Source organism: Galeopterus variegatus, unplaced genomic scaffold (genome assembly GCF_000696425.1).
Source record: "Galeopterus variegatus unplaced genomic scaffold, G_variegatus-3.0.2 Scaffold108, whole genome shotgun sequence".
NCBI classification, from domain to species: Eukaryota; Metazoa; Chordata; class Mammalia; order Dermoptera; family Cynocephalidae; genus Galeopterus; species Galeopterus variegatus.
In genome coordinates, this window is record NW_007726219.1 from 347,593 (window position 1) to 374,984 (window position 27,392).

General features: G+C 45.7%; 2 protein-coding genes across 5 annotated transcripts in view; one reads left to right on the plus strand and one right to left on the minus strand.

Moving 5' to 3' along the window:
- The first annotated feature begins 1,507 nt into the window (after positions 1-1,507).
- ILKAP (integrin-linked kinase-associated serine/threonine phosphatase) lies at positions 1,508-21,443 on the plus strand. Of its 4 annotated transcripts, XM_008585955.1 has the most exons (11): positions 1,508-1,762; positions 5,341-5,460; positions 5,680-5,721; positions 6,760-6,886; positions 9,153-9,259; positions 9,695-9,788; positions 10,066-10,153; positions 11,819-11,940; positions 18,887-19,006; positions 20,823-20,904; positions 21,169-21,443. In XM_008585955.1, the coding sequence occupies exons 2-11, from the start codon at positions 5,367-5,369 to the stop codon at positions 21,307-21,309; spliced, it is 1,017 nt and encodes a 338-aa protein (XP_008584177.1). In that variant the 5' UTR covers positions 1,508-1,762; positions 5,341-5,366; the 3' UTR covers positions 21,310-21,443. The 4 variants fall into 4 exon arrangements, with proteins under 4 accessions (XP_008584177.1, XP_008584161.1, XP_008584168.1 ...); XM_008585939.1 differs by lacking the exon at positions 1,508-1,762 and having other exon boundaries at positions 5,090-5,460; XM_008585946.1 differs by lacking the exons at positions 1,508-1,762; positions 5,680-5,721 and having other exon boundaries at positions 5,092-5,460.
- A 3,453-nt stretch (positions 21,444-24,896) lies between these two features.
- Positions 24,897-27,392, minus strand: part of FAM132B (family with sequence similarity 132, member B) — a gene marked incomplete at its 5' end in the record, with an annotated part of 8,238 nt that continues 5,742 nt past the window's right edge. Inside the window, 3 exons of the mRNA XM_008586058.1 lie at positions 24,897-24,995; positions 26,261-26,339; positions 27,276-27,366. Of these exons, the coding sequence (XP_008584280.1) occupies positions 24,897-24,995; positions 26,261-26,339; positions 27,276-27,366 (269 nt within the window). The remainder of the gene's footprint in view (positions 24,996-26,260; positions 26,340-27,275; positions 27,367-27,392) is intronic.

Genomic DNA, 27,392 nt, shown 5'->3' on the forward strand with positions numbered 1-27,392 from the left:
TTTATTTTGAGTGAAATGGTTTTTAAGTGAGTACATTTTTATACTTGAACTCTGAGGAACAAAAGGTGGGAGAAAGCCTGTATATTTGGTCAGTGTATTGAACTTCATAGGAGATGGACATGCATGTTTTTATCTTCAGCCCTGTGTTTTTTCCCAAATTCCTGTGTGCCAATTCATATATTTAGTAGCTTAAATAGAATTTTTGGAAAAAGCTGGAGAGTAAGGAAAAGTGGTTAAATTTTATGTGGAAAGGGATAATTGGGCATAAATCATTTAAGATGTGTACTTCTGAAATGTAAATTTTCAGGTTTTTAGATTAAAAAAAGGTCTCTGTGGCTTTCTCCTGAGGCCATCTGTCTTCAGTTATCTAAAACTCATTTTCTTCATGGATATTTATTAAGTCAGGCACTGTGCTAGGGCTACCAAATTATGACAGATTTTCTTCACTTTAGGCTCTCACCACCAGGTCTGTGCTCATTTGAGATTTTAGCTAGTGGTTAATTTAGAATGTTTTGAAATAGGATTTTTAAAAACCTATAGATTTTTGAAGGGCCCCCTTATTTCTGAAGTTCTATCTTGAGGTACAGAAGTATTGTTTTCTCGTTTTACAGTCAGTTTTTTTCCTTCACAGGAGGATTCTCTTTTAAAGCAAGATATTTTAAATGGTTGATGCTTTTTAATAATGAAATTAATAAGAAAGGGCCGGCCTGTGGCTCACTCGGTAGAGTGCAGTGCTTATAACACTAAGGCCACGGGTTCGGATCCCATATAGGGATGGCCGGTTAGCTCACTGGGTGAGCGTGGTGCTGACAACACCAAGTCAAGGGTTAAGATCCCCTTACCGGTCATCTTTAAAAAAAAAAAAAAAAGAAATTAATAAGAAAAATATTTGTTTTTCTCAAAATACCCAGTGGCTCTTGAATGCCTGTTAGGGGTATCATTCTTTGCTTTTATGTTGACTGTAACCATTGTAAACAAGTGTTTATATTAAATAGCTGTCAAGAAAATATTTTTAAGAAATAAATTTTGTCCAACAGGAGAGAGAAAATGTGAATAGAATAGCATACTTGTCTCAAAGCAGGGGGGACCACACCGTCTTCTTCTCCTTTGGCAATCCATCCTTGATCAGGACCACATGCTTTCTAAACAGTTTTTCTGTGTTTTAGGGAAAGAAGCTCAGAAAGGATCCCTGCTCTTTGATGACCTCCCTCAGGCCAGCAGTACTGACTCAGGTACAGTCTTCAGGCTCTCCCAGGTGTGTGTCAACGTCTCTACTCATCCTGGGATTGTAGTTGTCTCAAACTTTTTCCCTTTCCCCCGTTTTCAACACACAGATGTTTTAGGTGTTGGACTGTCTTAAGTTTTGAATCCATGGCATCAGGTAAGGCAGAAAAATCTGCTAGTCGTCAGCCCTGAGAAGTACTGCGTAAAAACGTTGAGCAGTTTTCTCTGGTTCATTTGAGTATTTATTTTACTAGTTGAAATAAAATTTAACTTTTTAAGGCAGATTTTTATTTCCTTTGAAATAATAGGACTTTAAAATAGGTTGAAGATATTATTCACTGCAGTATGAGTTGCCACTGGATTGACGCGAGAGTTTTGAGTTTATTTCAATAACCTACATAGGTGTCCTGGTGGGATGGATTCTGAAACTTAAGCCTTATACATTTTTTGTGGGCTCACTAAGTGTTCTGCTGTGTTTCAGGATCAGGGGGACCTTTGCTTTTTGATGATCTCCCACCTGCTAGCAGTGGCGATTCAGGTAAGTGGTAGGGAAAAAAATCCAAGGTGCTGATAGAAATAATACATAATATTTTACTCTTATGTAAAATTTATCTGCAAGTTTTTTTTTTTCCCCCTTTTTTTTGTCTTTTTTACTGACTGGTAACGGGATCGCAACGCTCGGTGTCGCGCCCGTACCGGGGAACGGCAACGGGATCGCAACCCTCGGTGTTGTGCCCACACCGCGCTCAGCCAGTGAGCGGGAACCGGTCTCCACATGGGATCTGAACCCTCGGCGGGAGTGCCGCCGCGCTCCTAAGTGGTGCACTCTCCAGTGTGCCACCGGGCTGGCCCTTATCTGCAAGTTTTAATGGGATTTTGGATTACATTAAATCATAGTGCAGTATAAGGTTTGTTAAAACTAAACAGGTACGATTAGGTGGAAGCAAAAGATTAGGTGTTTTTTTTTTTTTTGGTTTTTTTTGTCTTTTGTCTTTTGTCTTTTTTCCGTGTCCGGCAACGGATCGCAACCCTCAGTGTTGCCCCCGTACCGGACCGGGGACCGGCAACGGGATCGCAAGCCTCGGTGTTGCTCCCGCGCCTCGCTCAGCCAGTGAGCGGGAGCCGGTCTGTATGTGGGATCCGAACCCTCGGACGGGAGCGCCGCCGCGCTTCCCAAGCAGCGCACTATCCAGTGCGCCACCGGGCCGGCCCAAAAGATTAGGTGTTTTGATGCTACATCACTTTTGAGATTATTTAACTTCTTGGGGTTCAACCTGTTGGAACTGCCTGTAAAAATTAAAAGTTTAGTAATTTACTTTGAACATTGTTGTTAACGTTTTTTAAAAAAAATTCTGAGTCTGTTGTTCTGGTTTGCCTTGTTATGTTCCTGGCAGACCCAGATGTATCAAGCCTATTAGCATTGGCTCAATTGCTCCTGAAAATGTTTAACTTTTCATTTTGTGTTCCAATTAAGTACGAGGGAAGAATAGAGTAGATTCGTCTATGTTGTCAATGACAAATCTATTACTCCATCTGAGAACTATGTGGAGGTCATCTGGTTGGTGGGTGGTGGTGATGGGGGCAGTGGGGATGCAGGCAGTGCTATTTCATATGCAACTATCTTCTGGTGTAAAACTATTCTTTTATTGTCAAATAGAACATTTGAAGGTTCTCAGGTAGATTTTTTTGTATTACTAATTTATCACCATAAAATCATTTGAATCAGACTAGAAAGTATAGATTAAGTTAGTATACTTCCTGTATTTTAGAAAAAGTATTAGAATCATCTGACATAAGAATTCTCAGGTATTTTAGAGAATTCGTACCAAAAAATAACAGCATTCTCGTACTCAAAATTTAGCCTGAAACCTTCTCAATAAAGACAGTACTCTTATTTGTAATGAAAGTTGTTATGTGTAAACAAGGCTCTTACTGGATTTAACAAAAGAAATGAAGATTCAACATAGCTATCTCTTAATTATCCATAGGGTAAATGACAATTGACTAGTAACAATTTAGAAGATTTACATACTACTATTAACAAGCTTGATTTTGGGGGGGATATATACAGAATCTTGCATCCAGTATTTTGGATTTCTTGAGAAGATGACACATACTCTCAAGCAGGCAGGAACCATTTACAAAAATTGTCTATGTACTAGGCCATAAAATAAGCCCCAATAAAGAATCTGTTTCATATACAGATCTTATTATCTGACTACAGTGTAATTTGCTTAGAAGTCAATAACAAAGCTATAAGCTTTCTCTGTTTTGAAATTTAAAAGAGAGGAAGATACTTTCACATATACATTGGGAAACCTGGAACCGAAACAGTAAGCAATAGGACTCCAATGGAGAGACGATCAGGAGAGATTCTGTTGGAAACGTCTATGACATTTTCTCATTAATTTGCCTTATAATACTGGGCGGCACGTGTGTATTATATTATATTATTGCGAAGTCTGTTCTTGTGTAAGTAATTGACTTTTCTTGAAGGCAGGGACATTTTCTTTTTTGCTGTTTTTTTTTTTTTTGGCCAGATGATGCACTTGGATATTCTTTTTTTTTTTTTTTTTGTTTTTTGTCTTTTTCCGTGTCCGGCAACGGATCGCAACCCTCAGTGTTGCCCCCGTACCGGACCGGGGACCAGCAACGGGATTGCAACCCTCGGTGTTGCTCCCACGCCTCGCTCAGCCAGTGAGCGGGAACTGGTCTGTATGTGGGATCCTAACCCTCGGGCGGGAGCGCCGCCGCGCTTCCCAAGCGGCGCACTTATCCAGTGCGCCACCGGGCCGGCCCCGAGATATTCTTTTCTTCTTTTTCCTCAGTGTTCAGAAATGTCTGACAAAGAGTATGTTGAATAATAGTTGCATACTTTTATACCTAAATGCAGAGACCTTAGAGCCATTTATTTGGACAGTAGCTGCCATTTATTGGACACATGATGTAGCAGGCACTATGACATATGCTTTATATACATTGTCCTCATCAATTTGCAAACAACCCTCTGAGATGGCAGTATTCTCACCATGTTACATTTGAAGAAACTGAGGTTGGAAGGTTAAGTAACTTGTCTTAAGGGCACATCTCTTCGAACCTAGACTTTTTTCATTACAAACACATACACAGTTTAGTGCCCTTAGCTCTGGCTTTGAGTAAAGATCCCTCCCTCTGCAAGGGGGAATGGCTGCCCCAGCCCCATTTTTGCCTTTGAGGATACATACAGTTCTTAAAGCCTGACATTTGTCTCATTTTGAGCCTTTTGGGGCACTGATTACTTTTTAGACTTTGTTCAGGACATGTCAGTTTGTTTACAGGTTTTGGACACTCCCCTGTTTATCAGTAAAGGCCTGGGAATATAAAACACATGTATATGCTACAGGCCAAAAATATGTACAAGTATTTTTACCAATGAGAAACCTTTTACAAATACAGGAACATATTGCTCATCAACAAGGATACATTTTGAGAATGTGTTGTTAGGCAATTTTGTTGTCCTGTGAACATGATAGAGCGCATCTACACAAACCTAGATGGTGTAGCCTACTACATACCTAGTCTGTGGTATAGCCATTATAATGTTACGACGGGACCATTGTTATACATGTGGTCTGTCATTGACCAGAATGCTATTATGTGGTACACAAGTGTATCTTCAGGGTCTTTCTGACTCAGAGCCTCAATCTTTTTATTTATTTATTTATTGTCCTTTTTGAGACCGGCTGCACTGCGCTCAGCCAATGAGCGCTGTGAGCGCACCGGTCATCCCTATATAGGATCCGAACCCGCCGCGGGAGCGCTGCTGCGCTCCCAGTGCCGCACTCTCCCGAGTATGCCACAGGCTCGGCCCTCAGAGCCTCAATCTTAACTTGTGCTCTCCCACCTTGGATTTGCAGCAGTGCCTGTGGCTGTCCCCCCACCCGCACCTCTGCCTCTCCCCTCCCCCGGGGTGGAGTCATAGCCCTAACTACTGTGCCTGCCTCCATTTGCCAATGCTTGCTTGAAATGTCATTCTGTCTCTGAGGACTGGGATGGAGACTAGTCTGACTAGTCTGCTAATGACTTTTGCTAACAGTATCTGGCTGTGTTTCTGTCTGGCTTATACTTTATTTCCAGGTTCTCTTGCCACGTGCATATCCCAGATGGTAAAGAACGAAGGGAAAGGAGCCAAGAGAAAGACCTCCGAGGAAGAGAAGAATGGCAGTGAAGAGCTTGTGGAAAAGAAAGTTTGTAAAGGTTTTCAGACAGTTTGGAAACAAATGTATTAGACTTCGTATTTTAACAACCCAGAGCAAAAAGCAATCTCAGCTTTCTAATTATAATACTTCCTTTTCATATCTGTATTTAAAAAATAGGTAGGGTTCTCTTTTTGCAAACAGATGTCCAAGTTTACCTTTGCTTTCTTTCTCCTTTTACTTTTCATGTACATCTATCTCTCACCCTACCTTTGGTCAGAAAGGAAACCTACATTTGTTCCTCAAGAGTTAAAAAATACAGGTAGTTTTTTTCTTTGCCTTCTGCAGTGAATGGTTAATTTATTGACCACCCAGTCTCTCTCTGATCTCTGTTCATAACCTATAGATTAGCACATAGAATTCTATGATGCAGCTTCTGAAAAGAGAGCCCAAGACTAGAAAGGCAGTTAATTTGTAGTTAGTGTTGTAACTTGTTTTGTTAGTGGGGAAGATAATTAAAAGTATCGACTAAAGAGAAATAGTGGACTTTCATTTACTGCACCAGACTCCTTTGTCCTTTGCCACAAATTACCTCAATGAATGCCGTAGGATGCCCACGGATGTAGTAAGAATACCTGCTCGTAGCTCTGCTGAGAAGACGTGGTCTTCAGCTTAGCATGTCACTTCCCAGAGATAGGTCTTCCAGAAGTGTTCAGAAAGATCATAAATTTACCTGACTCTAGGTATCAGAAGATGAGCTTGAACTAGCCTAGACATTAAACATAAATAGGTTTTTGTACCAACAGTGGACTCTTTTATTCTTTTCTTCCTCAGTTGAAGTAAAAGCAACTGATCTCACCATTTGATCAAATTCTCCACGAGCCTCAAGCATGGAAATACGTATTTTCAGGGTGTCCAGCAGGGCATTTGGGGCAAACTCTGTTGACTTGCATTTCTCTAAACTAGTAGTTTTCCTGTCCTTGTCCTTCCCAGCAAGACTTTATTTGCATATGACCCCTTCCCCTGGTTTGAGTCCCACTTCTATGAGCGGCAGCCCTTGCCTTGCTCTGGTGCTCTGACTTCCGCCTCCTTAGACGAGCTGTTCTGTGTGTGCTGGCTGTCCTCTCATGTCTCCACCCTGATGTCTAGCCTCTCAGAGCCCAACTTGACCAGCAGTGCTCTGAGTTTAGTTACAGACCTGCAGTGGGGGAGGTGCCTTGAGGGGAGTGGCTCATTTATTTATACCATGAGGACATTGCTGAGCAAAACAGCCGTAGTTCCCACTCATTTGCTCTGGGACTAGGGTTTCTGGGGGGAGGGCACAGTTTTGTATTGGCTTTTTTGTTCTCTTTTTCCTTAGCCTCTTCGGTCATCTTTGGTCTGAAAGGCTATGTGGCCGAGCGGAAGGGTGAGAGGGAGGAGATGCAGGACGCCCATGTCATCCTGAACGACATCACTGAGGAGTGTAGGCCCCCATCGTCCCTCATGTGAGTGTCCAGCAAGAGTGGTTGGCATTAAATTCTCCACTGACTGGATTTTTGGACTATGGCCATTTGTATTGACGAGAAAGATTGACATGTCACTTGAGTTGCTTAGTGTTACATCAGTGGTTCTCAGCTGTGGTTGATTTTGCCCTCCAGGGGACATTTGTCAGTGTCTGGCGATATTTTTGTTGTTGGAGTTGGGGGAGGGGGTTGCTACTGGCATCTCGTAGAGGCCAGGGATGCTGCTAAACATCTTACAAGCATTGGATAGCCCCACAACAAAGAACGGCCCAGCCCGAAATGTCAGTAGTGCTGCAGGTGAGAAACCCAGCTAAACAGGAAGTGACTCTCCACATCGTGGGTCTTCATGGGGTGTCACTCTTCACCAGTAACAGCAGCTTCTGGCAGAAAGTATTTCTATTCTGTGACCTAAAAGGTAGAGTTGGAAGCCACTAACTAAAGTGTGAATGGTAATCAGAGAGAGCTAGTACAGGTTGAGTATCCCTTATCTGAAATGCTTCGGACCAGAAATATTTCAGATTTTGGGTTTTTTCAGATTTTGGAATATTGGCATTATACTTACCTGTTGAACATCCCTAATCTGAAATCTGAAGTGCTCCAGTGAGCATTTCCTTTGAGTGTCATGTTGACACTCAGAAAATTTCGGATTTTGGGGGATTTCAGATTTTTAGATTAGGGATACTCATCCTGTACAAATAATTAGGGCCCAGAAAGGGAGCAGAAAAGCTGAAATGGCATTAAGGAGAAAAAAGACAATGAAAAATTTCATGCAACTTTATAAACTAAAATGAAGCTTTCTTTATTAGCTTTTAGGCATGGAGAAAAGGCAGTCAGATGGTAGAATATTAAATTGGATGCTAACATACATTATGTTACATATATAATAATATATATTACATAATTACTCATACACGGTATGTATATTACATAATTTCCAAAATCCAGAATTACGTAGTACTGTATATACATGACATACATTAACTGAAGCAGTTGGTCAATAATATACAGTGTGTTGGAGCCATTTGTGCCAGTGGCTTTTGTCCGGTAGATGAGGCCTCATGAAGATGAGGTGATGGCTGGCTGGTCACATGCAGAGGCAGCCGCACATACGCTCATCTCTGTAAGGCTGCCATTGTTCAACAAGATTGTGGTGTGCCTTGGAGTGTGCTTTGGAATTGCTTTTAAAGTCAGGAAAGGGACTTCTGGTGAGCATTGGAGGGCAGAACCTTTGGGGGTAGATTTAATTGGAAACACTAAATCATACCTAACCAACACTAAGCCATACCTAGCAAATACCAGGTTGTAAGATAACAGTTCTGCATTATCAACCAGATGAGGTTCATTTTCTCATGGCTTATGGTGTCCTAAATTGAAAAGGGATTCCAAAAATTTTGAAAGAACAGCAGCTGTATAAATTAAATGTCATTTCTTGTAGGCATTTTTGTTCTTTTCCTCTTGAAACAGTTTGATTCCTTTTATTCCATATATGTGCATCTCTGGCCGAACTTAAAAGGGGAGTAGGAATAAGACTGGTAAGACAAGCTTTAAAATCAGATGTCAGTCAGTTTATTTGAGTAATAATTCTGGAACTTCCTCTCTACTCTTTTTTTTTTTTTTTTTTTTTTTTTTTTTTTTTTTTTTTGTCTTTTTGTCTTTTTTTCGTGACCGGCAACGGATCGCAACCCTCAGTGTCGCGCCCGTACTGGACCGGGACCGGCAACGGGATCGCAACCCTCAGTGTTGCCCCCGCTCCTCGCTCAGCCAGTGAGCGGCCGGTCTGTATGTGGGATCCGAACCCTCGGCGGGAGCGCCGCCGCGCTTCCCAAGCAGCGCACTGTAGCAATGTGCCACCGGGCCGGCCCATTCCTCTCTACTCTTATAGATACTTTTGGCTGTCTTGGATCAATAACTCTATCCGTGTATTAATTTTTATTCCTAACTCTGATTTAAATAGAAAAAAGTTCTGAAGTTTAGTTTCATCATCAGTGAAAAATTAGTTAACAGATCTTGATTTTTGAAACAAGTGTGGGTTTTTAACATTTAATTTAAAATGCCATGAAAGTTACTTAAATGTTTGTCTCAGTCAGCGTTACACCTTTTTTCCATTTGTGACAGTGTGACTGGTGTCTCACCTGTGTGACTTTCTGGCTTATTAATGTTCACTGTTTGAGACGAGATTTAAAAGCTTTAGCAGGGAGGTGTGATCTTTGCTGTGAGAATCTCATTGACTCCTAATTCATTCTTCCAGTACTCGGGTTTCATATTTTGCTGTTTTTGATGGACATGGAGGAATTCGAGCCTCAAAATTCGCTGCACAGAATTTACATCAGAACTTAATCAGGAAATTTCCTAAAGGTGAGGCTGAGAACCAAATCAGTTAATATTCACTTTTTTTTTTTAAATTTGGGTAACTGTATAAATCAGATATGTCATTTTTGATTTAGCAAAGAATCATTGATGACTCTTAAAAGAGGAGCTAAGAGGAGTGGACTTAGGCTTCCAGGTGTAGTGGCTGTGCAGGGGTGGCCTCGGATAGTACTTCTCACGTCTCTAAGTGATGGGTACCTCTTGTGAATTGTCTTTGGGTACAGTGAGTGTCTTGCCTTTACACTTGGGAAACCAAGTTAAGATGGCACTGTCTTATAGGTAAGGAAATAGAGATTGTTCTTAGACAAGCTTAGAAATCAATTGATGTGCAAAAAATACAAAAACATATTGACAGTGGGAGGAGGATAATCTTCCCTCCTTGAGAGATTGGTTTTTGTTTGTTTTTTGGCCCTTCTGTAATAGGAGATGTAATCAGTGTAGAGAAAACTGTGAAGAGATGCCTTTTGGACACTTTTAAGCATACCGATGAAGAGTTCCTTAAACAAGCTTCGAGCCAGTAAGTATAACTCCATGAAGAAGTGTGATTGGACTGCATGTGTTGTTTCCCTGAATACATTTTAGGTCTTCTGATGTGGTTTGATACTAACGGTCACTGTCTGAAAAGTGCCTAGTGCTGAGTAAGCTCTTAAAACCACTAGCTAAATCTAAAACAAAAAAATAGCAAGTATTAAGGAAACGGTTCATTTTAAAGTAGAAGATACTTCCATTTAGCTGGAAATGAGTCTCATAGTGCTAGCCTATTGGTGGTGACTGTTTTCTGCTGTTTCCCTCAGGAAGCCTGCCTGGAAGGATGGGTCCACTGCCACGTGTGTCCTGGCTGTAGACAACATTCTGTACATTGCCAACCTAGGAGACAGTCGGGTATGTGGCTCTAGAGCCACCTGTGTAGATAAAGCATGTTTTATGGGGAACAAAACCTTAGCAAGTACTCGCTGAATAAGATTAAAATGATGAGGTCTGGGTTGACATCTTGTGCCTCTTGTGGGGTTGCTGCAGGGTGTTCTGCTGCAGAGTTTAACTTCTAGGTAGGGGAACAGGAGCTAAACTACGGCAGTTTGTTCTCTGGGAAGACTTATGCCCTGTAACAGACTTCTGTTTTAAAACCCAGATCTTCCCCCACCCCTACCCCCGTGCTTTCTTTTTGTGTGTGTGTACTCTGCAGGTAGGTGATTCTGTGGTTTGGAATTTAATCATATGCACGTACCTTAAATATTCTTTAATTTCATTTCTCTGACTTCAGACTATAATGAATGAAAAGTAACAACCCCAGCCTCTCAAAATCATTGTGACTTCAGAATAACTTGAAAGCTACAGCTAGAAAAGTACTAGGTGAGGTGCCATTCATTCACTGGGCCCAGTCCACCTGGCTGAGGGAGAAAGCCCAGGGTGTTGTTTCCTACTGGTGACAGTTGTGGGGAATGACAAAGAGCCTGGATGGCAGCACTTTGTAAGTCTGACTTCAGTCTCTCCCTCCTCCATGTCAGGACACATGTTCAATTCTACTGCTGCTGCTTCAGCCAGCCTCCATGTTGCTTCAGCAGTCACAGGAGCAAGGTGACCCTTCCCACACTTAAGCAGAGGGGGTCTCCCTCACCCCCTGATGCTTCTGGGGTGTTTGTTCAGCACATAAATACCAAGCACTAGGGGTACAGCAGTGAACATAACAGACAACAGTCCCTGCCTGGTTTATATTCTGGTGATGCTCTAGTAGACTGGTTGTAGTACATATGTGTTTAGATCAAGTGACTTCAAAAATAGCAGGAAGAAAATTGGCCAAAAAAAACCCCAAAGGTGGGTCGGCCCCGGGGCTCACTCGGGAGAGTGCAGCGCTGGTAGTGCCGAGGCCACAGGTTTGGATCCTATATAGGGATGGCCGGTGCGCTCATTGTCTGAGTGTGGTGCAGACAACACCGTGCCAAGGGTTGCGATCCCCTTACTGGTCAAAAAAAACCCCCAAAGGCTCTGGAGTCTGGCCCAAATTGGAATCCTGGCTCTGTTGTATGACTTTCGGCATGTTACTTATCCTCTGGGCCTCAGCACCTTCCTCTGCAAAGCACACAGTAAGCCTGGTGGTGGTGAGAACACACAGAGGCGCTGGTGTGGAGGGCCTCTCCAGCATTGTCTTTGCCTCTTGTAAACTCAAGGCCAAAAGGGTTCTTGACACTTGTTGAATGCCTCCGTTCATGTCACATATGTGACAGTGGCCAGGGTGAGCAGTTGGCTGTGGTCATCCAGCAAAGTTTGCAGCAGAGTTGAGAACAAAACCAGGGGCTTTTCTCCCTGACTGGTGTTTCTACAATACTGCTTTGCTCTTCAATATTCAACACTTCTTTGATGCTTGATTATCTGAACTTGTGTCTATCAGCAGGAGGCTGAATGTGAAACTTCACTGTTAACCTTTCATAATAATAATAGTAGTAGTAATAATAATAAGTAAATAAAATAAAAACCTTTCTCTTCAGCTAGTAACTTTATGCACTGGACTCACTGAATTTTATACAACTGTCATACTCTCCATCTTCCCAGGCAATCCTATGTCGTTATAATGAGGAGAGTCAAAAACATGCAGCCTTAAGCCTCAGCAAAGAGCACAATCCAACCCAGTATGAAGAACGAATGAGAATACAGAAGGCTGGAGGAAACGTCAGGTAATTGACAGAGCTCTAGGGAAGGAGGGTTGTTGACCGTAGTAGTGGCTCTGAACTCTTCAAGAAATAGAACTTTCCGTATTGCATGGTTTTCAGTGTGGAGAGACTCCTGTCTTAGGTCTGACACTGATAACATGGGTGGATGACTGTTTTAAGATTTAACATATGTCCAAGTGGAAGCAAAATGTGTGCATGAGAAACATGCCTCCCTAAATTTGCATAAGGGGGCTGGCCGGTTAGCTCAGTTGGTTAGAGCACCACGTTGTAACACCAAGGGCAAGGTGTTTGGATCCCTGTACCGGCCAGTTGCCAAAACAAAAGAAAGAAAGAGGGCCGGCCCGGTGGCGCACTGGATAGTGCGCCGCTTGGGAAGTGCGGTGGCGCTCCTGCCCGAGGGTTCGGATCCCACATACAGACTGGTTCCCACTCACTGGCTGAGCGAGGCGCGGGGGCAGCGCCGAGGGTTGCGGTCCCGTTGCCGGTCCCGGTCCGGTGCGGGGGCGACACTGAGGGTTGCGATCCGTTGCTGGACACGGAAAAAGACAAAAAAAAAAAAAAAAGAAAGAAAGAAAGAAATTAAATTCGCATAAGGGCAAAACCTGTCTCAAATTTGTTTCACCGTTTGCAACACTGTCTCTGTGCCTAGGAAGTTTCTTAAATACTGTCATTTGTCATACTGAATAAGTTATAGTTTTAGGTGAATTCTCCAGAGAGAAAATCTGAAGTGGCTAAGACAGCATGTATTCATAGTGTGTGCTTACTATCTCTGGACATCCTGAGAACAACTTCTGTGGCTTAGAGGACCACATCTTTTGTGGCTCTGTCTTCAGCAGTTCCATTTCACCTCCCTAAATATTTGAAGAACATGTGTCCACTCAGGTCTATCATCTGCCATCTCTCCATGTCAGCTAGAAGAGGACTTAGGAGAATTCCACTTCAGGGACATTGCAGTATGAATCTGACCAGAAGTATTTTCTGGCTCATTGTATAGTTTGACGATTAAAATTTTATTTTTTTTGTTGGGGATAAGAGAAAAGTAATCTGTCAGTGAAAGATGGCAGTTATTTGTCCTTGAACATGTAGTTTCACTTCTGTTGTTCTTTTGGGGAAGACTTTGTTATTCTTCCAGCCTGAGTCTACCCAGCCAGTAGTAGAGGGAGGTCTCTGGAGAGGAGTCCGAGCTCTTAGAGATTGTTCAAAAGCTCCTGGATTAGTGAGAGGTGATTTTGGTCATAGTTGGTGTGGTTTACGTGAGCAGTAATGGGATAATAGGCCTGGTTTCAGACCACGGACTGGGCTGTTTGGTCAATTTTTGCCACTGTGACTACTGTCCTGGCCACTACTGGGGAAATTAGTGCCTGAGGATGTGACTATATTTGCTTGAATTCCTTGAAAAGATTTTGATATTGATAATAAGGCCAGCTGTGTTGCAGTTACTTCCTTTTTCCTAATCCCCATTTAATTCAGAGCATGTTTAGATGTCTTAGAGATACCATTTGACAGTATGGGCTTGGATGAGCCCTTTATTTCAGAGAAGAAAGGTGGGAGGAGGGTCAGAGACAGGCACTGAATCTCTGGTCCCTTTGCAGCAGAACCCTGCTGTGACCTGTTCTCCCGCCTGAGGCCAGGGCTGGCTCCCCGCTCCAGCTTTTATTATTAAATTTTTCAAACATACAGAAAAAGCTTTAGTAAAACAAACATTTCAGTAACTACCACTTAGATTCAGCAGTTAACATTTTGTCATGTTTGCTTTGGGTATGTGTGTGTCAGGCTGAGCTATTTGGAAGTTGCAGACGTGACAACATAACACCACAAGTGTGCATCTCCTGAAGATAAGGACGATCTCAGTATTATCAGTGACCATTTTCACACTAAGACAATAATGCTTCCTTAGATTATATTAGGTTATCTAATATCCTCTCCAAATTTATATTTTCTTTCAAGCTAGGGTCCGGTCATCATACATGTTTCCCTTGGACTCATTTCTTACCAGGCTTTGAACCATGTTAGTCCAGCCAGCAGGTGTATAGAGTCACCGGCGTTCCACACTTGCCTGTTTTTTCATGGCATCATATCTGTATATTTTCTAGAAACTGGAAGTAAGGCGTAAAGCCTTCTTTAGATTCAGATTAAATGTTTTTAGCAAAGATGTTTTCTGCAGGATGCCGTATATTGACAGTTCCTCACTTTGGTAAGCACGTGATCATCATTAGTGATGCTGAATCCTAGCACTTGGTTACGGTGGTAGCAACCAAATGGTTCCCCTGTGTAAGCAGCAGGTAATATGGGGAGTGCACTTTGGTACCTTGTGAATATTCTGTTTCCTATCGACCTCTCACCTGACGGTTTTAGCATCCCTTAATGATCCGTGCGTGAACTGTTTCATTAGTGGTGGCAAAGGTGATTTTTATGTTCAGTGATTCCTTCCACATGCATTAGCAGGTATTCTGTGAAGAAAGGCTTTCTCTCATCACTAGGAGATGAACATAGTTTCTTCTAAAAAAAAAAAAAAAACAGAGTAACCGTTTAATTTTTTTCCTTTACCAATTTGCAAAGTAAGATAGTCACTTACAATTGTGGAATTAGTGTTTTTTTCCTTTCTCTGCTTTTCTCCTTCCTTCCTCGCCCTGTGAATTACTGTGTGCCAGTGGACTTTATTTATTCAGTGTGGTGAGTTAATTCTAGTCAGAGTATTAGTGCTTTCTGTTGCTCACGTTATCCCTATACAGCCCGTGGAAGATCCTTCAGCTGGCTCTAGTGTCCTTTTCATATGTCTGTATTAATCTTAAGAACCAAAATTCATATGATGGGATGTTCATTTCAACTGTGTTGTCATTAATTTTAAGTCTGTTCACGTACAGACCTAGGAAACTGACACACACAACACATTTTAAATCGCACATTTAGATTGCCACTTTTTACTCAAATTTAATGTTAGTTTTCTCTTTTTTTTTTTCCTTTTTGTCTTTTTTTGTGACCGGCAACGGATCGCAACCCTCAGTGTCGCGCCCGCACCAGACCGGGACCGGCAACGGGATCGCAACCCTCGGTGCCACGCCCACACCTTGCTCAGCCAGTGAGCGGCCGGTCTGCATGTGGGATCCGAACCCTCGACGGGAGCGCCGCCGCGCTCCCAAGCGGTGCACTGTAGCAGTGCGCCACTGGGCCGGCCCAGTTTTCTCTTTTTTGACTTAGTATTTTGTAGCTCTTTTCTCTTATGCTGAAAAGCATGGTTCCTAATAACACTAATATATTCATCAAAATAGCTTCAAAATCATACTATCAGAAATACCACTATCAATGAAATTTAAGGGTTCCTTGCTGTTCTTGTCCTTAGAATATTCCTCAGTAAAGACATACCATCAGTGGACCAGGTGAAAAGTGAGATAATTATTTTCAGTGTGGTTATGTTACCACTTTGGTTATTGAGATTATTAGTTTCAATTTGTTTTCAATTTTAGGGCTTTTTTCTCTTTATAAATTACATTGAGAAATTGGAACCCTTGTACACTGCTGGTGGGAGTGTAAAATGGTTCAGCACTGTGGAAAACAGTGTGGCGGTTGCTCAGAAATTAAACATGGAACTACCGTATGATCCACAATTCCATTTCTGGGTATTATACCCAAAGGAATTAAAAGCAGGAACTTGAATAGCTTCATGCACCCATGTTCACAGAAGCATTGTTCACAGTGGCCAAAACGAGGGAGCACCCCAAATGTCCATTGACAGATGAGCGGATAAGCAAAATGTGGTACATCCATACAACGGAATATTCAGCCATAAAAAAATGGAGTATTGGGCTGGCCAGTCTGTTCAGTTGGTTAGTGTGTGGCTTTGTAACACCAAGATCAAGGGCTTGATTCCCCGGACCAGCCAGCCGCCAAAAAATAAAAAAGGAATACTGACACTTGCTACAACATGGATGAACCTTGAGGACATTATGCTAAGTGAAACAAGCCAGACACAGAAGGACAAATAACTGTGTGGTTCCTCTCATACGAGGTCCCTGGAATAGTCAAATTCGTAGACAGAAAGTAGAATGGTGGCTGCCAGGGGGAGAGGAATGGGGAGTTAGTGTTTAATGGGAGCAGAGTTTCAGTTTGGGACGATGAGAAAGTTCTGGAGATATGTAGTGGTGATAGTTGAACAACAGTGTGAATACCTAATGCCACTGCACTGTACACTGAGAAATGGGTAAAATGGTAAGTTTTATGAGGAGTTAGTGTTTAATGGGAGCAGAGTTTCAGTTTGGGACGATGAGAAAGTTCTGGAGATATGTAGTGGTGATAGTTGAACCACTGTGTGAATACCTAATGCCACTGCACTGTACACTGAGAAATGGGTAAAATGGTAAGTTTTATGTGTATTTTACCACAATAAAAAAATGAGTAACCTCTTATTACATGGTTCAAAATCTAAATTGAGTAAAAAGATATATTTAGATATGTCATGCTTTCATTTCTGTCCCCTCACCCCGTTTCTTCATTCTTTCCAGTGTTTCTTACAAAAATAAGCCAGTCTGCTATATATTTTTGTTTTTCCTTTTTTCTTTTTTTTTTTTTTTTGTCTTTTTCGTGACCGGTGCTCAGCCAGTGAACGCACCGGCCATTCCTATATAGGATCCGAACCCGCGGCAGGAGCGGCGCTGCACTCTCCCAAGTGCGCCACGGGGCCGGCCCATTTTTCTTTTTTCTTACACCAAAGATAGTTGGGCAGTGGTGAATTCCTCTGAGAAGGTGAAGACAGTTATATTTTTATTTTATAAGGAAGGCTACTGAGCAGATGAGGGGAAACTCACAGTTAGTAAACATGTAGCTTTAAATGTCAGTGCCTTTGGTTATCTCTGTAGCACTCATCATATTGTTACACTGGGTTTGGGCATCTTCCATTCTTTGGATGGTCAGGAGATGGAGCTTCTGTCTCCCAGCCTTAGCTCTGCAGACATCAGTTGTGGATAGTCTATTTAGCAGGACCAACTGTGTCCCTGCTTTTACTCACATGCTAGAAGAGCTGAAGTCAAAGTAGTCTCCAGCTTTCTCAGCAGCCATATTAGCCTAAAACCCACAAGTAGTAGAAAGTCTCTGTCTCTGTATCTTTCTCTTTGATTGTGAAGAAAGAACAGAAAATAACAGCAAAAATAGCTAAGATCTGAGGACTCTGTTGAACAGCTTGCCCACTAATAGGAAAGCAGTTCTCTGATTGATTGGCAGATGGAAAACAGGAGAGAAGTAAAGCAGCCTGAAACAGAATTTGGAAGTGCTTAAGGGCAAGTTGCCAGTCCTAATGAGGGCCGGTAGCAAAGGGCAGGCAGATTAGGTTGAGACTTGAGAAGCCACTGGCTCCTATGCATGTAATCCTGGGGGGGCAGTGTGAGGGTGGGGAAGGAGAATGAATTGTCAGCAGTTTGTTGGGGGCAAACGGCTTTCTGTTGTGTCCCGGGTAGTATAGGCATTCTGAGAAATGGATAGGTATAGAGTATGTATTAGAGTCGTAGTAAACAGGACAAAGCAGACAGGTGCTAGCAGAGGTCTTTGGAGAATGGCCGGCCCATGGCTCACTTGGGAGAGTGTGGTGCTGACAACACCAAGTCGGGGATTAAGAACCCCTTACCAGTCACCTTTAAAAAAAAACAACAAAAGTCTGGGGGAAAATAACCCACATCTTTGTTACAGAGAACTGCACTGAGTGGGTGGCTGTGGGCACAGTGAAGGGCCAGGGGACAGGCGGAACTCTGCCTCCAGGACAGCAGCCCATACCAAAGCAGAATTTTCTGTTGTATGTGTCCATCTGCACAGCATCTCCAGAGCTGCATGTTCCATGATTCGCGAGCCCCGTAGTGGTGTGAAACCGCCACACACAGCTTTGGTGTTTGCTGAGTGCTCAAGAACCAGGGAGGTTGGAGTTGCTTGAGGTCATACAGTGAGGAAGTGGTAGAGCCCAGAGCAGAATTGTTCTTGGGGGCAGTGGGCCCCCAAAACCGGTTTCTCCTTGGTATTAGAACTCTGCCTTAGGTGTCTCTTCCCATGTATAGGTCACCTCCCCATCTCTCTGTATCCCCTCACCTCTTCATATAATACTGTGCAGAGTACTACTGTTTATATTAATGTTAAATCATACCTGTACCTGTTGTAAAGACAGTATATTTCAGAATTTGGGAATAGTCACTTTCAGGTACTTTCCAAATCTAATTAGATTGAAATACAGAACATCCATCTGTTCCAGCTATTCTTAATCCTGGTGCATGCTTTTTTTTTTTTCTTTTTTTTAAAAGATGACTGGTAAGGGGATCCTAACCCTTGACTTGGTGTTGTCAGCGCCATGCTCTCCCAAGTGAGCCAACTGGCCATCTGTATATAGAATCTGAACCCGCGGCCTTGGTGTTATCAGCACCACACTCTCCCAAGTGAGCCACAGGCCGGCCCCTGGTGCATGCTTGAAACACCTGAGGAGCTTTAAGATACACAGTCAATCCCAGGCTCCCACCCAGTCCAGTCAAGTCTGACTCTGGGGTGTGGGTCTGGGCAATGTGGTGACAAGTACCACTGCTGAGCCCAGTCAAGGGTTAGGCTGACCACTGCCACTTGGCCACCACAGGGGGTGCTGTTCCCCCCAGTGTGCAGTGGAGTCCCTGAGGACAGGAGGAATGTTAATGATTTAGACATCTCTGCATATTATTTGAGATCAAGAAATGTCAGTACTGAGGGCCGGCCTGTGGCTCACTCGGGGGAGTATGGTGCTGACAACACCAATCAAGGGTTAAGATCCCCTTACCGGTCATCTTTTAAAAAAAAAAAGAAAGAAAAGAAACATCAGTACTGGTTGATAATGTGGATTCTAGTCTATATCTTTCACTCCCCCATTTTCTGCTTTTAAGATCAAATTCTAAGTACTGTGGACCCATAATCTGCCAGATGGAGCCTGAAAATGTTTTTCCCCTCATTTTAGGGATGGGCGTGTCTTGGGCGTGCTGGAGGTGTCACGCTCCATTGGGGATGGGCAGTACAAGCGCTGTGGGGTCACTTCTGTGCCAGATATCAGACGCTGCCAATTGACCCCCAATGACAGGTAAAATGACCTTACCAAAGGCACTGGGGTGCATACACGTGGCTTTATTTCTCTTCCTGACTTCTAATTTGTGTTGAGCCTTGCTGGGAGGAAGGTGGGAGGGCGGGTAGCAGTGTCTTAGGCACTGTGCTAGTTCCTGGAGTGCAGGGACAGATAGAATGTGGCTCTGTTGTAGTGAGGACCACAGTGGTAGGGAGCACACATGGGGATGGGTGGTTGCAGTCCAGCGTATTCCAGGCATGTGGGTGCTCTGGGCAGCTTTGACTGTGGAGGAAGGGGCTGTCCCTGTTCGAGAAAGGAGAAGGGCTTTCCTGGCAGAGAGAACACACACTAAAGCATTAAAGTGTGACACTGTGAAAGCGCAGCCAGGCAGGGCCAAGAATGGGCAGTGAGGGACTTGAAGGCTAGAGGTGCTTTGGGGACAGTGTGAAGGGCCCTCAGTTCTGTGTTGAGGACTTCAAATTTAACTGATGGAGAATAATAGGAAGTTTTTAAGCAGAGTCAGGGTAGGGTGAGAAACTGCCCGTTTAGCTGTCCATCCCCCTTTTTGTGTGCCTGAAGACAAGGCCCCATGCCTCACCCAGGGGAAGCCCTGAACAGCGCATGGTAAAGACGGCATTACAGAACCAGGGAGGCCCATTAGGAACAGGTGCAGTAGCCCCGTGTGAAAGGCGGTAGCAGGAAGGAGATGGGAAGCTAGGGAAAACAGGATTCCTAAGACTGAGTTGCTGAGGGAAGTGAGAGATTGTCCGCGACACTGCAGCAGGGTGCAGTCCTTTACAGGTGCAGGTCTGAAGAGCACGTGCTTGGTGCATGCATTCTTGGCCTTTCCTCAAACCACTCGCCCTGTTCTCCACACCTGCCTTCAGCGTGCCATGTTCTTGCCCACCCTTGGGCCTTGGAACATGTTTCCAACAGCCCCCTCCTGAGTTTCCAAGTGGTGCCTCAGGAAAGTCTTCTCTGCCCTCAGACTCAGCCGGGCCCCATCTGCCTAGTACTCTCAGCTCTGCTTTCACAGCTTCTACCTGGTGTTGTCACAGGTCTGTGGGGTTACCCAGAGTTTGACTCTCACAACACTAGAAGGGGCATGAGCCTGCTCAGACTTGTCCCCACTGTGTCCCAAGCACAGGCCATGTGCTCAGTCAGTACTGGTTGAATGAATGCCCAGTCAAAAGAGGAAAACAAAGACATGGGTGTTATTACAGTGAGGAAAGAAAGGTGGTTCTTCTACCTTACAGCTGTGGGGGACATGTTCTGTCCATGGTGCCAGGAGAGCTAGAGCTGTCCCATTGACTTCCGTGGGGCAGTCTAGCAGAGGGGTGGATTCTGAAAGGGAGAGCATGCTATTTTCAGACGAGGGAAAGTGGACGGTGCCCGCTATAGGCTTGTGGACTCAGTCCTCAGGCGTGCAGTGCGTACCCCAGGTGGTTTCACTCAGGTCCAAACTCACTCTAGGCTGCGTGTCTTTGGGAAATGATGCAAGGCCTGTGGTGATACGAAGTCATTGTACATTGACCATGACAACTGATGTTTTTATTTGGTGATTTTTCTTGAGTTAGTCTAAGAAAGTACAGCACCTAATGTTTGAGGTAATTCATAATTATATTTATTAGTGAAGAGAAGGATAGTCCCAGTTTCGATGTGTAACATCACACCTACAAATATTTTTAAGTAATTTTAACATTTGCCTGCTAGAAGTTATGCTGGTTTTAGCCTCTGAGTAGTTGGACAGGTATTTATTTTACCTCCATCTTTAAGCCACTTTATTTTTATAGTTTGCTGCTAAAACCTATTGTATTTCTTGCTGGGGTTGTAGGTTCATTTTGCTGGCCTGTGATGGGCTCTTCAAGGTCTTTACCCCAGAAGAAGCCGTGAACTTCATCTTGTCCTGCCTCGAGGTGAGAAATCTCACGAGGGGTTGCCAGTTGTTTCAGCTGTACCGTAGTTCTTAGAGAATGGAAGTCCTGAGACCCCGTAACCCCCTGTTGTTGGGCAACCCTCGTGCTCTTTTTTAATGTGAATTCCAACCAGAGGACTGCCGGTCAGTTTGTCCTGCCAGCCCTGATAGACACTGGAGCAGTTCTTCCTCCTGGCATGTGTCTTGGGAGAGTGACAGGGTGCAGGATCACCCTCTTCACTTGTACCCCTTTCCTGTCTGGTAGGATGAGAAGATCCAGAGCCGGGAAGGGAAGCCCGCCATAGACGCCCGCTATGAAGCAGCCTGCAACAGGCTGGCTAACAAGGCAGTGCAGCGGGGCTCGGCAGACAATGTCACTGTGATGGTGGTGCGGATAGGGCACTGAGAGATGGTGGTGGTCAGGAGCACGCATGGTATTGACTTAAAAGGTTCATTTTGTGTGTGTGCACATTCTATGTGTTTTGTGTACTCCTGTGGAACTCACATGGTTGTAAATAAAGGTTTCTTTTTTTTTTTTTTCTTAGTCTCTTGAGTTCTCTTATTATACTTTAAGCAACCTCTTGACCCTTCAGAGGTTATTTGTGTTTGCTTTTAAATATGCTCTGGGTCTTTCCTTGTTAAAACCATTATAGGCATCTTGGACTGGCTCATAATGACCTGCAGGCTGCTGGTTGTGTAAGGTTTTGTAGTTCACAGGCCTCTTACCGTACGTTCACCCTCATGAGGACCTTGGTTGGGGAAGTGACATTTTGTAGTGAGGAGACTGAGTGATGACTGGTTAGAGAAAAGGCTAGGCCCAGAACCAGGGCTTTTGGAACCCCCTGGCTTCTTTAAGTTTCCATGCAAAAAAAAGTATTACAAAACATGACATAGTGGGAGCCCAGGCTTAGCCAGGAAATAGATCATAGAGAACCTCCAGAAACTACAGAATTCAGCTTCCACTGGTAACAAATGCAATCTGGGTGAAGGATTCTGTGGAGCACTAGGTTTAATAAAAGTCTCAAATCTGGATGCCCTGGGTGTAAAATGTGCACCTTCCTGATTTTAGCAGTCAGGCTGCTGCTCAGTATGGCCTCTGAAACTCAGCTTCCTGTCTCAGGAGTGTGCATGCAGTTGGCTCTGTGCTGGACCAAGGTCTGTCTTCACAGTAACACCTAAAAGGGGAAGGGGAACCCTTCTGTGAAAGACGTAAAAGGATAAAAAGATATGATCAGCCTATTCAGAACAAACTCTAAAATAGTTTTTAAGCACTTGTTTATATATAAATCATGTATTCATTATTACTATAATTATTTTTTAGTAAAGCAGCTCTTAGATCATTTTGTGTAAATGTTTGATTCAGGATGATGTAAGAGTCTAAAATTTTGCCTTTTCAGAATCTGTTTTGTAATGTTCACTGGCCCGCACCCAACACACATGGTCTTATCACCCAGTCAGTTCAGTTAGTGGAATTTGGTGTCTAGGCTACAAGTACCTCAGTGGTGAACATTTCATGCAAACCTTAGATTACTTCTGGGGATCTGTTGTATGGAAGCCATAAATAAAAACTGAATTTTTAAAAACTTCTGAGGTGTTGGGAGTGTTAAGGGAGTGTTAAGAGCCAGGTATCCATCTCTGCTTGAGGGGACATGGTATACAGTGTGGCATCACTGGAGGAAAGAATCTCAGTGCCTCATAATCAGGAAATAGTAACAATTTATTTGGCAAATATCTTCCTATAGCAAACCAGGTGTCAGTCTGGACACTGAAGTCTGTGACTCATATGGCCTTAAGTGCCACTGCCTCTCATCTGAGAGGGGGTTGGCATTATGGCTTCCCTGGCAGGCCACTCCCCAGCCACGTTCAAGGGGGTACATAGAGCCCCCCTACCCATACACTGGAGGCCATCTCTACACCTTACCTTCCAGAGTTCACTCCTTGCCCACCAGCCTTAGTGAACCCAGGCTAAGGGATACAGATTCTATGTCTTAAGCCCTTTGTTTTTATAATTTTGTGTAATCTCACAACACAATTCTTAAATACTTGAACCACTCCATAAAGTCAGTTACATAAATATATTTCACCTGGCAATATTATACAATAAATACTTCTTTAATAAATTGCCGTAGAACACACATTGAGAAAATGAAAGAGATGTGGCTATGTGGCTTTTTCAAGGGTAAAAGATAACTTCTGTAAAATATTTGTGCCCATTGCATACAAAGTGAAATCCAGAGAAAGGTGTGGCCATGCCTCCCCTTATCAAAGCGTGTGGGACACAGGGCCCAGCCAGCCCTGTCCTTCCTGGTAGGGTGGGTACAAGCCCTACTGAGAATCAGGCCAGGCCTGTGCCCAAGGGGCACAGAGTGGTTGGTTTGTGTATTATCGTGCTCGGGGGCCCTGCCTTGGGGGAGATTGATGCTGGAGTGTGGGGATGGAAGCCAGACCTGGGGATCATTCAGGCCTGGCTGTGGTCACCTCATCCTGAGGCCATTATCCCCTTCTCTCCCATTCCTGAGCACCCTCAGGCCAGCGTGGTCCCAAGGAGGTCCTGTGGCAACAGGTCCCTTGTAGCCCATTGTGTGTGGGGGAATAGCTGGGGTTAATGTTTCTTCAGCAGGCAGTGGGGGCCCTGGAGGTAGCTGCCGAGGGCCTTGTCCTCTTCATTACTTACTCTGGGGGCAGTCCTGCACTTTGGGGGAAATGTGGGAGGCTACATATAGGCAAGCTGCAGCCCTTTTGTCTCCTCAAGGGAACATTCTTCCCAACCCCCAAGTCCCATCAGTACCACAGGAGCATGGCAGGCTTGAAACTAGCTTTCCCAAGGCCACTGTTTCTTGGCACCATCTGTCTGTGCTTAGATCCACATTGCCACCCAAGTGGAAAGATGCTTTGAAAGATCATCCCAGAGCCACTGGGCCCTGCTAGTTTGGGCCACCCCATGAAGCAGGAGCTATCATCCTGGGGGAAGCCTCTGCGTCACTTATTCAGGTGATGGGTCAGCTGGCTAAGCCGTTGCTAATCTGCAAAGGCATTCTAGATCTTTCCTCTGGTGAGGGGATCCTAGCAGGGAGTCAGAGCCTCAGACGGAATAGAGAAAATGATCTTGTTGGCCTCTTGAGGGTAAAAGAGAGCCTCGTCTGTGAAAGGACTTGCAGAGGAGAAGAGAGTAGATCCCATTTGGAAAGACAATTTGCAAGATGAACTTGTGAGTTGATCTTGCATACATCAGAAGTGGAAGCTGGGCCCAGACTGTATGTCCCCCCATAAGCCTCTGTCCAGCGTCCTTCTGGCCCCTGAGGCTGCTGTGCTAAGGGTCCATGGCGAGAGTCTCAGGTTCTATAGTCACTGCAGGCCAACCAGCACCCTGAGGTCCACAGGCAGGTGGAGGCATAGTTGGCAGGGCGGCAGGCAGGATCAGGGAGCCCAGATGGAAACAAGGGGGAGTGGTGGGCAAGGCTGTTGGCCAAGCCGGCCCAGGCTCCCCTCTGCGCAGTGAGGACACACAACTCGCTTCCCCTTGGCGGCTCCTCAGCCCTGTGCAGGATGACGCTCCTCCAGGGAGGGTCCTCTGCCAGAGCTCCCTGCAGTCCATGAGAAGGCTAACATGGAAAAGATGGGCTGGGCCACCAGAAAGAAACTGCCATTCAGGCAAGCTGCCCAACAGGCCGGGATGGAGCCTGAGTCCACAGCTGGGGAAAAAGCAGTGCTCCTGGGTATGTTGAACGTTCCCAGGATAACAGCCTGTAGACTTTTCCCCTTCTAGAAGGTGGCATCCCAAAATAACACCCGGTTCAGAGACCACCTGCTTGCACGTCACCTCCATAGGCCTGCCTGTAGTGGCAGTCTCTGGGCTGAACTGAGGTGGCCAGGGTTGGCAGAGGACCACGTGGGCTTCCTCCTGCATGTGGCCACTGCCACTCCAACATCTCTAGACACCGTTCAGACCCCCACTCCACTTGCCCAGCAAGAGGAAGGGCCTGCGGCAGCCGCTCACACACCCAGAAGGACAGCACTGAAGTGGGAGCCACTGCGCACGGTGAGAGAGGAGCCACTGGCGTTGTCCAAGAAGACGGAGGTGTACTGCCCTGCCTGCAGGGAAGGACGCCCATCAGGCACAGGCTGGCCTCGCAACAGCAGGCCCTTACAGCCTGCAGATGCGCCCTAGGGGCCAGTTGGCCACACTCCCTCCTGCCCACTCTGCCCACAGAAGGGTCCAGACCAGAGAAGAACATGGCTTGCCTGAGGTCGCAGGGCAAGGGCTTCGTAGGCCTTGAACTGAAACCCAGCACCTTCAACTCTTCTTCCAGTGCTTTTTCCCCAGCACCCTACAGTTCACTTGTGGGGGAGCAAGCCCCTGCTGGGCCAGAATGGGGTTTAAAGGCCCAACAGGTTTCTCTGCTGCAGGCTTCTCTTGGAGCCTGTGATGGCTCTAAGACAGGTGGGATGGTGACCTCCATAGGCCTGGCCCCAGAGCTGTCTGGCAAGAGTCGTCTGTGAGACCAGTACTCTGGCCTGGCTGCTCCAAATGCACCAGCAGTGTCATAGCCCTCAGGGTACCTCCAGAAATGCAGAGTCTGGGATTAACCCAGACCTGCATCGAGATCTGCATCTTGGCACATGCTCCATCCAGATCTTGTCATTTGGGCTGACTGAACACTCTGTGTGGCACCCCAGGCCAGACCTCTAACTGCCCTGCAGCAACCAGAGCTGACTCAAGCCAGACAATCTGGCCTCCAGTCCTGGCTCTGAACTTGAGCAAACTGGACGAATAACAGCACCTACCTCAAAGCGCCGTGAGAACGAAACAGGAGCTGTTATTCCACACATTTGCACTTAGTTTTTTTCTTTTTTAGTAAATCTCACCTTTACATCAATTTATCTACCACCTGCCAAAATCCTCTTAGTGGCAGAAAGATCGTCTCCCAGGGTTTTGTGTCGGAAACAGTTACATCTCTGCCTTTCCACGGTTTTAATGGTCCCAGGTGTCATGATGTCAGCCTGGGGCACAGAGCTGACCTCCACTCCCTCCCTCCACCATCCCCTCGCCACCCATCCTCAGTGTGGGATGCTTGAGAAGTCTGCAAATTGGAGACTGCAGAGCAGAGCAGCTCCTAAAGAAGACAGGCATCCCTGGGGGTTACAGCTGGAGTTTGGAGGAAAAAAATCTGGACACGAAGCCTGGCTCTGCCTGGACCAGCGTGAGTACTCGGGCATGTCTTGGAACCTCAACCAAGCCTGGAGTCTGAGAGGGCTGTACCCAGTGATCTTGAGCACCCACCAGTGCCTCTCGCTCCCCTGCTCCCCGTGACCAAGCCCAGGAGGTGCCCCTCCATGCCGGAGCCTGACACACGCACCTGCAGATACAGGACACCATTTACAGAGATGGTGAAGAGCTCGCTGCTGCTCTCCAGGCCCATGACAGCTTCCAGGGAGCTATGGCCGAGACAGAAGTAGGGTGAGCCCACCCCCGTGACCCCACCAACATTAACCACAATGCAGTCACATCCTGCAACGCTGAGCAAAGTGCCTGGTCCTGGCTAGATCTTTTGGTGGAGGTGGTGTTGGAACTGGGTCCCCAAGAGGAGGAAAGACCTGGGCAAAAGGCATGCTTCGAATACAGGGAAAGGCAAGGCCGGAGCGCAAAAAGGGGCAGCAGAGGCATGGCTCTGATGGGAAACAGGACATTGGCTGGTGCAGATGGAGGTGGGAGTGGGCAGCAGCCTCAGGCCTGTATATCCAGGGTTTCAAAGCCAGACTAGGAAGTGTTGGGCTTCATCCATTCATTCACCCTCTCCAACTATTTGCAGAGCACCTGCCCTGTGCCTGGGGACCAGATGGTGCACTCTGGGTGGGGACACCAGCAGTGGGTGATCATCTGATCATGGGGGAGAAAGTGCACATGCCAAGGGTGGGAGAGTGACTGGGGAGGGGCCTCCAGAGAGTGGTCAGGAAAGGCCTCTGGGGAGGTGACACGTGCGTCAGGCCCCTGGACGAGAGGAGAGTCCCGGCATGCCACAGGAGACAGGAAGGACCCGGGAGGCTGGGAAGGGCCAGGCCTCCAGCGGCCTGGGGGGGAGTTGGGGATTCTGGGCAGGGAATGGCTCGGGATGAACTGCCCCTGGCTGCTGGAAAGGAGGGCCTAATGGGAGAGGAATACACGGGAAGACCGGGAAGAGGGGTCGGGGACACCCAGGCCACAGTGGCTGGGGGGATGGAGGAAAAGGGTCTGTCACGCCCGGAGAGGCAGGCCTGGGCGAGGGCGGGATGGGGGAAGCCTGGAGGAGCCCGGGTTGTTTAATTGAACCCCGAGTTGGGGGAGACCAAGGGGGGCCGCGGCGCGGGGTCGGGGCTGGGGCTGGGCCCACTCACGCGTTGCGCTGGCACTGGGACTGGATGCAGATGAGCAGACGCAGGCGGTCCCGGGGGCGCGGCGGGCCCCGCCTCGGCGGCTCCGCGAGCGCTGCGAGGCGAGGGGTAGGGCGGGCG

Coding starts and splice junctions, on each gene's coding strand:
- ILKAP (XM_008585939.1), top strand. CDS start 5,256: ATGGAGACTAGTCTGACTAGTCTGCTAATGACTTTTGCTAACAGTATC. Junction 5,461..5,679: donor GGAAAAGAAAGTTTGTAAAG/GTTTTCAGACAG, acceptor ACCTTTGGTCAG/AAAGGAAACCTACATTTGTT. Junction 5,722..6,759: donor TCAAGAGTTAAAAAATACAG/GTAGTTTTTTTC, acceptor CTTTTTCCTTAG/CCTCTTCGGTCATCTTTGGT.